This window comes from Nerophis ophidion, linkage group LG16 (genome assembly GCF_033978795.1).
Source record: "Nerophis ophidion isolate RoL-2023_Sa linkage group LG16, RoL_Noph_v1.0, whole genome shotgun sequence".
Taxonomy (NCBI): domain Eukaryota; kingdom Metazoa; phylum Chordata; class Actinopteri; order Syngnathiformes; family Syngnathidae; genus Nerophis; species Nerophis ophidion.
In genome coordinates, this window is record NC_084626.1 from 42,321,537 (window position 1) to 42,334,094 (window position 12,558).

At 41.0% G+C, this 12,558-nt stretch overlaps 1 protein-coding gene across 1 annotated transcript in view; it reads left to right on the forward strand.

The window, feature by feature from the left end:
- The window catches only part of adamts9 (ADAM metallopeptidase with thrombospondin type 1 motif, 9), a 153,952-nt gene that overhangs the window by 93,542 nt on the left and 47,852 nt on the right, over positions 1 to 12,558 (forward strand). The window contains exons 18-21 of the mRNA XM_061875256.1: positions 2,218 to 2,347; positions 9,319 to 9,445; positions 9,534 to 9,744; positions 9,822 to 9,986. Coding sequence (XP_061731240.1) covers positions 2,218 to 2,347; positions 9,319 to 9,445; positions 9,534 to 9,744; positions 9,822 to 9,986 — 633 coding nt within the window. The remainder of the gene's footprint in view (positions 1 to 2,217; positions 2,348 to 9,318; positions 9,446 to 9,533; positions 9,745 to 9,821; positions 9,987 to 12,558) is intronic.

Here is a 12,558-nt window from a genome sequence, read left to right on the forward strand (position 1 = left end):
CGACCCGCGGTTTATCTCCGGATAAACCGCGGGTCGGGCGGGTGACATGACGAAAAAATAGATTTTAAATAGATTCGGGCGGGTGGCGGTTGAACCGTTTGGAAATAAATGATATACATGGTTCAGAAATCGGTAACCTTTACCGATCAAAGAGCCATTTTGGACCCGTGTCACAAAGCGAAGAAGAGATTATTTGACGTAAACATTCTTAAGAATATATATTATTATTATATTTTTCGGCCAGGGGTGTGACTTATGTGTGAAATTATTAAAACATTACCGTAAAATATCAAATGCTCGGATCATGTCATTTTCTGTTTTTGTTCTGTTTCTGTATCGTATTCTGTTGGTATTTGACTTCCTTAGTTCCTGGTGGCACTTCCTTTTTTGTTCTGTTGCCATAGTTACGCATTAGTGTCACCTGCCGCTTGTTTTATACCTGCTTTGTAATTACTCTCCTTATTTAAAGGGGAACATTATCACAATTTCAAAAGGGTTTAAAACAATAAAAATCAGTTCCCAGTGGCTTGACGTATTTTTTTTTATTTTACCGGTCCCGGAATATCCCTAAATAAAGCTTTAAAGTGCCTTATTTTGGCTATCTTCGAAACCACTGTCCATTTCCCTGTGACGTCATACAGTGCTGCCAATACAAACAACATGGCGGTTACCACAGCAAGATATAGCGACATTAGCTCGGATTCAGACTCGGATTTCAGCGGCTTAAGCGATTCAACAGATTACGCATGTATTGAAACAGACGGTCGGTGTATGGAGGCAGATAGCGAAAACAAAATTGAAGAAGAAATTGAAGCTACTGAGTGAATAGCTATTGACGCTATTCGGCCATAGCGTGGGTGTACCTAATGAAGTGGCCCATAGCATGGCTGCCTTATTAGCATCGCCGGTAAAATGTGCGGACCAAACGATCAGGACTTTCGCATCTTGTGACACTGGAGCAACTTAAATCCGTCGATTGGTAAGTGTTTGTTTCGCATTAAATGTGGGTATCTAGTTTCAAATGTACATACAGCTAGCGTAAATAGCATGTTAGCGTCGATTAGCGTAGCATGTTAGCATCAATTAGCTGGCAGTCGTGCTGCGACCAAATATGTCTGATTAGCACATAAGTCAACAACATCAACAAAACTCACCTTTGTGATTTCGTTGACTTAATCGTTGCAAATGCATCTGCAGGTTATCCATACATCTCTGTGCCATGTCTGTATTAGCATCGCCGGTAAAATGTGAAGACACTCTGGTACATTCAATGGGGGTCTGGCGGCAGATTTCTTGCCAGTGGTGCAACTTGAATCCCTCCCTGTTAGTGTTGTTACACCCTCCGACAACACACCGACGAGGCATGATGTCTCCAAGGTTCCAAAATATAGTCGAGAAAACGGAAAATAACAGAGCTGAGACCCGGTGTTTGTAATGTGAAAATGAATATGGCGGCTGTATTATCTCGGTGACGTCACGTTCTGACATCATCGCTAAAACACAGATAAACAGAAAGACGTTTAATTTGCCAAAATTCACCCATTTAGAGTTCGGAAATCGGTTTAAAATTATACATGGTCTTTTTTCTGCAACATCAAGGTATATATTGACGCTTGCATAGGTTTGGTGATAATGTTCCCCTTTAAGCCTCTCTTTTCCGTTTACTCGCTCTCGCATCCTAATTTCTGTTCCGTGCAACAGGTGACGACGCCGATTCCCGATTGTGGTAAAGAACTGTTTTGCACTCGCTAGCCTCCGCGTTATCCTTTATTTGTTCCCGAGCTCACATGCTAGCGCTTTTCGTTCTTTCTAGCTCTCATGCTAGTTCTGTTCGTTTTGCCTTTTGTTCCTAGTACCAGTTTTTCTGTTCTTTTGTATAAATAAATCATCATTTCTTACCTTCACGCTGTGTCCAAGTCCGACTGCATGATAGAGAGAACGAAGCCGCACCACGATGCCAGGTGTTTGAGTACAAATATTTGGGATTTTGGATTTAGATCTGACCAAAGTCTAAGGGTAGTTCTAAACAAACTAAGTCTATGAGCATGAACTGATGAAGTCTGCTTGAATAAGAGGCGAAACGTCATCAAAGACAAGCCAGACAGTCCAGTTGCGATCAGTTGAATGCCCCGAGAACACATGAGAGCTTGTTTTCTGCTTGTGTGCGATGTTACGATCCCGCTTTCAAGCTGTTTTAAATGTATATCTTCACGGTAGGTGCTGTCCGTGGGGAACCTTTACAACCCAGATGTCAGGTACTCCTTCAACATCCCCATCGAGGATAAACCTCAGCAGTTCCTCTGGGATGCTTATGGTCCGTGGCAGGAGTGCAGCCGCCTGTGCCAAGGTAAGAGAGATGAAACAGAGGAGTTGGATTCAGGCACCGTTCAGTTATAGAACAAGGTATAGCTAAACTTGGCAGGCTCGTGCCAGATCCATAGATTGGATCATCTTCATAGAGACCTGCTGCAAATTACCGTCTGTGCAGTTCTGGGAACATAAAGTATGTGGGTGTGCAGGGGTGAATTACAGGTAAACCTTCTATGACTCATGACTCAAACACTTTGGCAGTCCCTTAATCCCCGTCTTGGCACTGACCTGCCTGAACAAAATGCAGGGACTCCCAGATTTTCTATTTATTGTGACAGTTTGCCAAAATATATCAGTTTGGTTGTAAAAAAAAAAACTTGGTACCATGTCGTTTTTCAGTGGTTACCGTATTTTCCGGACTATAAGGAGCAATTAAAATATATATATACATTTTTTTCATAACCCGGTGCGCCTAATATACGGAATAATTCTGGTTTTGCTTACCGACCTCGAAGCAATTTTACTTGGTACTGGCAATACGTGTGACCAGTAGGTGGCAGTCACACAGAGATATGTGTAGACTGCAATATGACTCAACACCAACATTTTAATGTGTTCTATTGCTTTCAACCTTTTTGAAAGCAAGAGCTACTTCTTGGGTACTGATTCATGCGAAGGGCTACCAGTTTGATACACACTTAAATAAATTGCCAGAAATAGCCATTTTGCTTAATTTACCTTTAATAAATAAATCTATATATATAAAAAAATGGGTATTTCTGTCTGTCATTCCTTAGTACATTTTTTTTCCTTTTACGGAAGGTTTTTTTGTAAAGAATAAATGATAATTGGGTACTGATTTATGCAAAGGGCTACCAGTTTGATACACACTTAAATGAGTTGCCAGAAATAGCCAATTTGCTCAATTTACCTTTAATAAATAAATCTATATATGGATTTAAAAAAAAGGGTATTTCTGTCTGTCATTCCGTCGTACATTTTTTCTTCCTTTTACGGAAGGTTTTTTGTAAAGAATAAATGATAATTGGGTACTGATTCATGCGAAGGGCTACCAGTTTGATACACACTTAAATGAATTGCCAGAAATAGCCATTTTGCTTAATTTACCTTTAATAAATAAATCTATATATATAAAAAAATGGGTATTTCTGTCTGTCATTCCTTAGTACATTTTTTTTCCTTTTACGGAAGGTTTTTTTGTAAAGAATAAATGATAATTGGGTACTGATTCATGCAAAGGGCTACCAGTTTGATACACACTTAAATGAGTTGCCAGAAATAGCCAATTTGCTCAATTTACCTTTAATAAATAAATCTATATATGGATTTAAAAAAAAGGGTATTTCTGTCTGTCATTCCGTCGTACATTTTTTTTTCCTTTTACGGAAGGTTTTTTGTAAAGAATAAATGATAATTGGGTACTGATTCATGCGAAGGGCTACCAGTTTGATACACACTTAAATAAATTGCCAGAAATAGCCATTTTGCTCAATTTACCTTTAATAAATAAATCTATATAGAGATAAAAAAAATGGGTATTTCTGTCCGTCATTCCTTCGTACATTTTTTTTCCTTTTACGGAAGGTTTTTTTGTAAAGAATAAATGATAATTGGGTACTGATTCGTGCAAAGGGCTACCAGTTTCATACACACTTAAATGAGTTGCCAGAAATAGCCAATTTGCTCAATTTACCTTTAATAAATAAATCTATATAGAGATAAAAAAAATGGGTATTTCTGTCCGTCATTCCTTCGTACATTTTTTTTTCCTTTTACGGAAGGTTTTTTTAAAGAATAAATGATAATTGGGTACTGATTCATGCAAAGGGCTACCAGTTTGATACACACTTAAATGAATTGCCAGAAATAGCCAATTTGCTCAATTTACCTTTAATAAATAAATCTATATATAGAAAAAAAAAGGGTATTTCTGTCCGTCATTCCGTCGTACATTTTTTTTCCTTTTACGGAAGGTTTTTTGTAAAGAATAAATGATAATTGGGTACTGATTCATGCGAAGGGCTACCAGTTTGATACACACTTAAATGAATTGCCAGAAATAGCCAATTTGCTCAATTTACCTTTAATAAATAAATCTATATATAGAAAAAAAAAGGGTATTTCTGTCCGTCATTCCGTCGTACATTTTTTTTCCTTTTACGGAAGGTTTTTTTGTAAAGAATAAATGATAATTGGGTACTGATTCATGCAAAGGGCTACCAGTCTGATACACACTTAAATGAATTGCCAGAAATAGCCATTTTGCTCAATTTACCTTTAATAAATAAATCTATATATATAAAAAAATGGGTATTTCTGTCTGTCTTTCCGTCGTACATTTTTTTTCCTTTTACGGAACGTTTTTTTGTAGAGAATAAATGATGAAAAAAAACACTTAATTGAACGGTTTAAAAGAGGAGAAAACACGAAAAAAATTAAAATTTAATTTTTATCTTTATTTTCCACTCTTTAAAATTCAAAATTCAACCGAAAAAGATGAAGAGAAAAACTAGCTAATTCGAATCTTTTTGAAAAAATTAAGAAAATAATTTAGGGAATTTTTCCTAAATTAGGATTAATTTTAGAATTTTGATGACATGTTTTAAATAGGTTAAAATCCAATCTGCACTTTGTTAGAATATATAACAAATTGGACCAAGCTATATTTCTAACAAATACAAATCATTATTTCTTCTAGATTTTCCAGAACAAAAATTTTAAAAGAAATTCAAAAGACTTTGAAATAAGATTTAAATTTGATTCCACAGATTTTTTAGGTTTTCCAGAATATTTTTTTAAATTTGAATCATAATAAGTTTGGAATGTTTAAAATGTATTTATTATTCTTTACAATAAAAAAAATAAAAATTACTTGAACATTGATTTAAAATTGTCAGGTAAGAAGAGGAAGTAATTTAAAAGGTAAAAAGGTATATGTGTTTAAAAATCCTAAAATCATTTTTAAGGTTGTATTTTTTCTCTAAAATTGTCTTTCTGAAAGTTATAAGAAGCAAAGTAAAAAAAGAAATGAATTTATTTAAACAAGTGAAGACCGAGTCTTTAAAATATTTTCTTGGATTTTCTAATTCTATTTGAGTTTTGTCTCTCTTAGAATTAAAAATGTCAAGCAAAGCGAGACCAGCTTGCTAGTAAATAAATACAATTTAAAAATTAGAGGCAGCTCACTGGTAAGTGCTGCTATTTGAGCTATTTTTAGAACAGGCCAGCGGGCGACTCATCTAGTCCTTACTGAATAAGTTTTTGCAAAATTTTTGTAGATTTTTGCCTAAGAAAGTAAAATTATGAAATGTAGGTCAGCCCTACATAGAGGTTTTTGTTTCATGTCTCTACGACATTGCTAACGGAAGTTACAAGCAGTTTCTTCCTAGGGGGCGCTAGCGCACAATTTTGATTTTTGGTACACAAGGGACTCAAAAATCCTTCAAAATGTTTTAGTACGATTTTGGTAAGCTATGAAGCTGCACCAATTGATGGATTGTACTGTGCTTCAACATAAAAGTTTTTTTATAGTGTGTGTATAAGGTAAGACATATTATCTGGCACAATATTATGCAAAAGCAACTGTTCTTACCTTTTGGTGCCTGCTGATCTGTATTTTGGGATCTGCATAACTCCTGAAAAATTGCATGTGTCCGCCTTTGTAGTCTGTGGGACACCGTAGTCGACAAGCTTCTTCTTTTTGTCTATCTTCTTATTATGGGATATTCATCCTACGCAGGTTCGATTCCCGCTTCCGGCATCCTAGTCACTGCCGTTGTGTCCTTGGGGAAGACACTTTACCCACCTGCTCCCAGTGCCACCCACACTGGTTTGAATGTAACTTAGATATTGGGTTTCACTATGTAAAGCGCTTTGAGTCACTTGAGAAAAAGCGCTATATAAATATAATTCACTTCACTTGCCATTTCTAATGTAAAGGAGTGTAAAGTTCTTACTTATAGCTGTCAGTAAACTCCCCAATAAAGCGCTAAAACATACCGGTATAGAGAGTTTACGTTAATCACCCAAGGACCCTTCTTCCGCTCCTGTCCTTGCACGCTACACCGCTACATCAAAGATGGCCGAAGGTGAGCCACGTTAATAAAACCGCCCACAAAATGACGCATCCTGAAGCGACTGTCAGAAAGTGGCTTGAGGATGATCTGTAAAACATCATCCATGCAACATTTTGACCAAAGAACCACCATCATTTGTTACACCACAAGGAAATGTTTTACATTTAGAAACAAATATATAATACAATGGCTCCTTTAATGCTCCTTATAATCCGGTGCACCCTATGGCCCGGAAAATACGGTACTTTATTTAATTCAACCTATGAGATTTGATTTGTTCTTTCACACTGGACAAAATATGCACTAAATTCAGAGAAAGATATAAGTACTGATAATAACAAACACATTCCGATAGTTATTAATCAGAAATTGAAATGATTAGGTAAATGGTAGTTTATTTCATACACGCAAAGCACTGTGTATACAAGTGGTCCTTTTGTGAAGTTAATTGAAATTTAGAGTACTGTATTTTTCGGACCATAGGGCGCATCGGGTTATTATTTTCATACAAAAGGCGCACCAGATTATAAAATGCATTAAAGGCCGACTGAAATGAGATTTTCTTATTTAAACGGGGATAGCAGGTCCATTTCTATGTGTCATACTTGATCATTTCGCGATATTTTTGCTGAAAGGATTTAGTAGAGAACATCCACGATAAAGTTCGCAACTTTTGGTCGCTAATAAAAAAGCCTTGCCTGTACCGGAAGTAGCAGACGATGTGCGCGTGACGTCACGGGTTGTGGAGCTCCTCACATCTGAACATTGTTTACAATCATGGCCACCTGCAGCGAGAGCGATTCGGACCAAGAAAGCGAAGATTTCCCCATTAATTTGAGCGAGGATGGAAGATTCGTGGATGAGGAAAGTGAGAGTGAAGGACTAGAAAAAGAAGAAAAAAAGACGAGGGCAGTTGGAGCGATTCAGATGTTATTAGACACATTTACTACTGGGCGGTAGAGTGGCCTTGCCGGCAACATGAGGGTTGCAGGTTCGATTCCCACTTGTGCCATCCTAGTTACTGCCGTTGTGTCCTTGGGCAAGACACTTTACCCACCTGCTCCCAGTGCCACCCACACTGGTTTAAATGTAACTTAGATATTGGGTGTCACTATGTAAAGCGCTTTGAGTCACTTGAGAAAAGCGCTATATAAATATAATTCACTTCACTTCACTACTAGGATCATTGTGGAAAATCTTTTATCTGCTTATTGTGTTACTAGTGTTTTAGTGAGATTATATGGTGGTACCTGAAAGTCGGAGGGGTGTGGTGACCGCCAGTGTCTCTGCGGGAAGCCACGTTTCTTGACGAGGTGAAGCGAAGGCAGCCGTTGGGGCCGGGCTAAGCTTTTTATTCCCCTCTTCCACGGTGGAAGCATCCCACGTTCGGGGGCGTGCGCTCATATCTACGGTAAGAGCCGACTTATTACCACAATTTTCTCACCGAAACCTGCCGGTTGACATGTGGTAGGGAACCATGTTCGCTTTCCCGCTCTGTTCCATAGTAAAGCTTCACTGTCATCTTTCGGGGAATGTAAACAATGAAACACCGGCTGTGTTTGTGTTGCTAAAGGCGGCCGCAATACACAACTTCCCACTTACATCTTTCTTCTTTGACGTCTCCATTATTCATTGAACAAATTGCAAAAGATTCGGCAACAGCGATGTCCACAATACTGTGTAATTATGCGAGCAGACGACTTATAGCTGGGATCGGGGCTGGAACAAAATGTCCGCTACAATCCGTGACGTCACGCGCACGCTTCATCATACCGCAACGTTTTCAACAGGATACTTCGCGCGAAATTTAAAATTGCAATTTAGTAAACTAAAAAGGCCATATTGGCATGTGTTGCAATGTTAATATTTCATCATTGATATATAAACTATCAGACTGCGTGGTGGGTAGTAGTGGGTTTCAGTAGGCCTTTAAAGGGGTGTGAATTATATTTGAAGTGAATTATATTTATATAGCGCTTTTCTCTAGTGACTCAAAGCGCTTTACATAGTGAAACCCAATATCAAAGTTACAACTAAACCAGAGTGGGTGGCACTGGGAGCAGGTGGGTAAAGTGTCTTGCCCAAGGACACAACGGCAGTGAATAGGATGGCGGAAGCGGGAATCGAACCTGCAACCCTCCAGTTGCTGGCACGGCCACTCTACCAACCGATCTATAGTCATTTTAAGACTTTTTTCTCTGCATTCAAAACACTTCCTGGCAGTCTACATGACATGTAATGGCGGTTCCTTGGTCAAAATGTTGCATGGATTATGTTCTACAGATCATCTTCAAGCCGCTTTTCGACCGTCCGTTCAGGAATTGCTGTTTTATTGGCGGTCTTATTTACGTGGCTCCACTTCGACACTGCATTCTCCTTGAGATCTTTGTTGTAACGGGGTAGTTTTTACGATTTCATTGCGAGTCTCCGGACAAATATAAGTTAAACGCGACTATTTATTAGTGTGACGTCGTGCGGGTTGCATGGACCATCAAGGAAGGACATCGCTTTGCAGGTTCGACTCTTGTTATTTTTTTCAAATAAAGCTTTGTCTTTTGGTCGGATCTGCTCCTCTCCTGCTCGCTCCTCTGTCGCTTTCAGTCGGCCGCGTCTTCGGCTCGCTCTCGGTCGTTTTCGCTCATCAGCTTCTGCTGCTGGATCTCCTACTCCTTCTGCCTTCGTCCCTCCTCCTTCTCCCCTTTTATACAGCCAGAGGAGAAATGTCAATTGTGTGCCGGTGCGCGATCTACGCACCTCCGCATTCTCCGCCTCCTTGCCACCATCTTGGGCAGGGCTGCAGCGTGCCCTACCTTGCAGTCTACTGCGCCTCCCCACAATTAGAAATGACAACAGCGGAGTAATCAGAATCCATAAATTCAGCTGACCAACCTGCTTTCCGGTGTCTTCATAGGTGAGAAGAAGAGGAAGGTGCTCTGTAGCAGAGAGTCAGACCGTGTGGTGGTCTCAGACCAGAGATGCCACGGCGTAGCAAGACCTGCCGTCATCTCTGAGCCCTGCAACACAGAATGTGAGCTAAGGTTTGTGTCACCCCTTTAATCCATTTCCAGACCCGTAGCCCACTTCCCATGTGAATAAATGTTTTACAAATGTTTTATGGTCTTACAGGTGGCACGTTGCCCGGAAGAGTGAGTGCACGGCTCAGTGTGGTTCGGGATATCGCACCCTGGACATATTCTGTGCCAAAATCAGCCGCACGGATGCCAAGACCCAGAAAATTGATGATCGCTACTGTAGCGGTCAGCGCAAACCCGAGGACAAGGAAGCTTGCCACGGAGATTGTAATCCCGGAGGCTGGGAGTACTCGTCCTGGTCAGAGGTGAGACTAATCGTCTCCATTGGTGAAGTTTTTTTTTAATGAATCGTTTTTTTTTTTTTCTCCTGTTTGGTATTCAGTGCTCAAAGAGTTGCGGCGGGGGCACCCGCCGAAGAGGGGCGGCCTGTCGAAAGGCGGCAGAGCCTGAGGGCGATGAGAGCAAATGTAGTCAAAGGGACAAGCTGGCCGTCCAACCCTGCAACGAATTCCTCTGTCCACAATGGAAGACTGCCGACTGGTCCGAGGTTTGTTCAGTCCTGACCAACACAGTTACTCACAGTTTGGTTCTTACGGTTCTTACAGTTCTGTATAGTTTGGATTCAAATGCTGTACTACAGTACTTGTCTCAACTCCCGCATTGGTAGCCGGTCTTGGGAAATCTGGGATTTCAGGTCAAGATCATAGCGGACCAAGTGGGGCAAAATTGTATTTAGTCAGTTCTCCAACTTAAAATGATGACAGAGGTCTGTAATTTTCATCATCATTTTCTCACTCTTCAACTGTGAGAGACAGAAAATCCAGGAATTCAAATTGTAGGAATTTTAAATAATTTATTTGTAAATTATGCTGGAAAATAAGTATTTGGTCAATAACAAAAATTCAACTCAATACTTTGTAATATAAATAATACACACATGTAAGAGGGGTGTGTACTATGGCTATGAGTTGTTGTTTTTTTTCCCTTGGCCTCAGTCTGCACCCCCTCTCCAGGGCCCAGGCTAAGACCGATGATTTTTTTTATTTTATTTTAATCTTCTATTCCCCCCCCCCTCCCTTTGTTTACCTGTATCTCATCTTTTTTTGTAAGGGGCGCTGGAAGCCGGCAGACCCGTCAGCGATCCTGTTCTGTCTCCCTTTAATGTTTGTCTGATATTGAATGGGATTGTGCTAAAAATTGTAATTTTCCTGAAGGAACTCTCCTGACGGAATAAATAAAGTACTATCTAATCTAATCTATCTAATAAATAAATGGGTTGTACTTGTATAGCGCTTTTCTACCTTCAAGGTACTCAAAGCGCTTTGACATTACTTCCACATTTACCCATTCACACACACATTCACACACTGATGGAGGGAGCTGCCATGCAAGGCGCTAACCAGCACCCATCAGGAGCAAGGGTGAAGTGTTTTGCTCAAGGACACAACGGACGTGACGAGGTTAGTACTAGGTGGGGATTGAACCAGGGACCCTCGGGTTGCGCACGGCCACTCTACCACCGCGCCACGCCATCCTTAATTAATTAATTCTTCATCTAAACCGGAATATATGAACAACCCACTGACCAGCCTCCCAGTGAGAGCAGAAACCGTACAGCAAGTGACTATTTCCCAATGTTGGCAGTATGATTGTTGTGGAGGGTGGGTGGCCCCGAACAGCGACAGGTGCGCAGATGGCCCCAAGAGGCCCTGCCATCCAATCACCCATCGCCCTCACCAGCAGCAATAACAGAGGTCAAACAATTACTAGATAGATAGATAGTACTTTATTTATTCCATCAGGAGAGTTCCTTTTAGGAAATTTTAAAATTTTCAGCACAATCCCATTCAAGATCAGACAAACATTACAGGGAGACAGAACAGGATCGCTGACGTGTCTGCCGGCTTCCAGCGCCCCTTACAAAAAAGATGAGATTCAGGTAAACAAAGGGAGGGGGGAGGAATAGAAGATTAAAATAAAATTAAAAAAAAAATCGGTCTTAGCCTGGGCCCTGGAGAGGGGGTGCAGACTGAGACCAAGGGAAAAAAACAACTCATAGCCATAGTACCCATCCCTCTTCCATGTGTGTAAGAGGGAAACATCAAAGAAGACAGAGGACATTAAAGACATCAAAGCAGCAGATACAAGCAGACACTTCTACATACAGCTATGAATAAAAAGTAAAAGAAACATATCCACTGTGGTGGCCTCTGCGGTGTTCCACGCCATCGTCTGCTGGGGTGGAGGGAGAATGGCCAGAGATAGGAGCAGACCCAACAAAGCAACCAAGAGAGTCGACTCCACTCTCCAGTGTCCAGTCCGCATGGATGAGCGAGGATACGTCCAAGGTGACTGAGGTGTCCGACACCTGCTCACCCAGCCAAGACACCGCAAAGCCTCTCCGTCCCAGCGCTCAGTGCTAGCTCCGCAGTCCTGTCCCCTCATCCGCATCTCCTCCAGTCCCTCCAAACCAACTCCGGTGTGGCAGAGACCCAGCAGCTGGTCTCCATGGCCAAAAAGGCTCCCGGGAGGCAGATCCAGAAGTCCACAAAAAAGCACCACAGAGGTCACGAAAGTGCCACCCCTTGTCACACAGTCCCAAAGGGTCCCGGACCAAAAGGCAAAAAAGTATGAAAACGCATGAAAACAAGAGGGAAACACAAAAGGATGCCACAAGAGCACAGAGCTTCTGCTAACAGCAGCCACTACAGCAGCGCCATCTTGGAAAAAAATATAGGTCTTTAGGTCTTTACCAGGTTTGCACACACAGTAGCTGGTATTTTGGCCCATTCCTATATGCAGATCTTCTCGTGGGCAGTGATGTTTTGGGGCTGTCGGCGAGCAACACAGACTTTCAACTCCCTCCACAGATTTTCTATGGGGTTGAAGTCACTCCAGGACTTCCAAATGCTTCTTACGGAGCCACTCTTTCGTTGCCCGGGCGGTGTGTTTGGGAAACATTGTCATGCTGGAAGATCCAGCCATGTTTCATCTTCAAAGCCCTCACTGATGGAAGGAGGTTTTGGCTCAAAATCTCACGATACATGGCCCCATTCAGTCTTTCCTTAACACGGAATCAATCGTCCTATCCCCTTAGCAGAAAAACAGCCCCAAAGCAT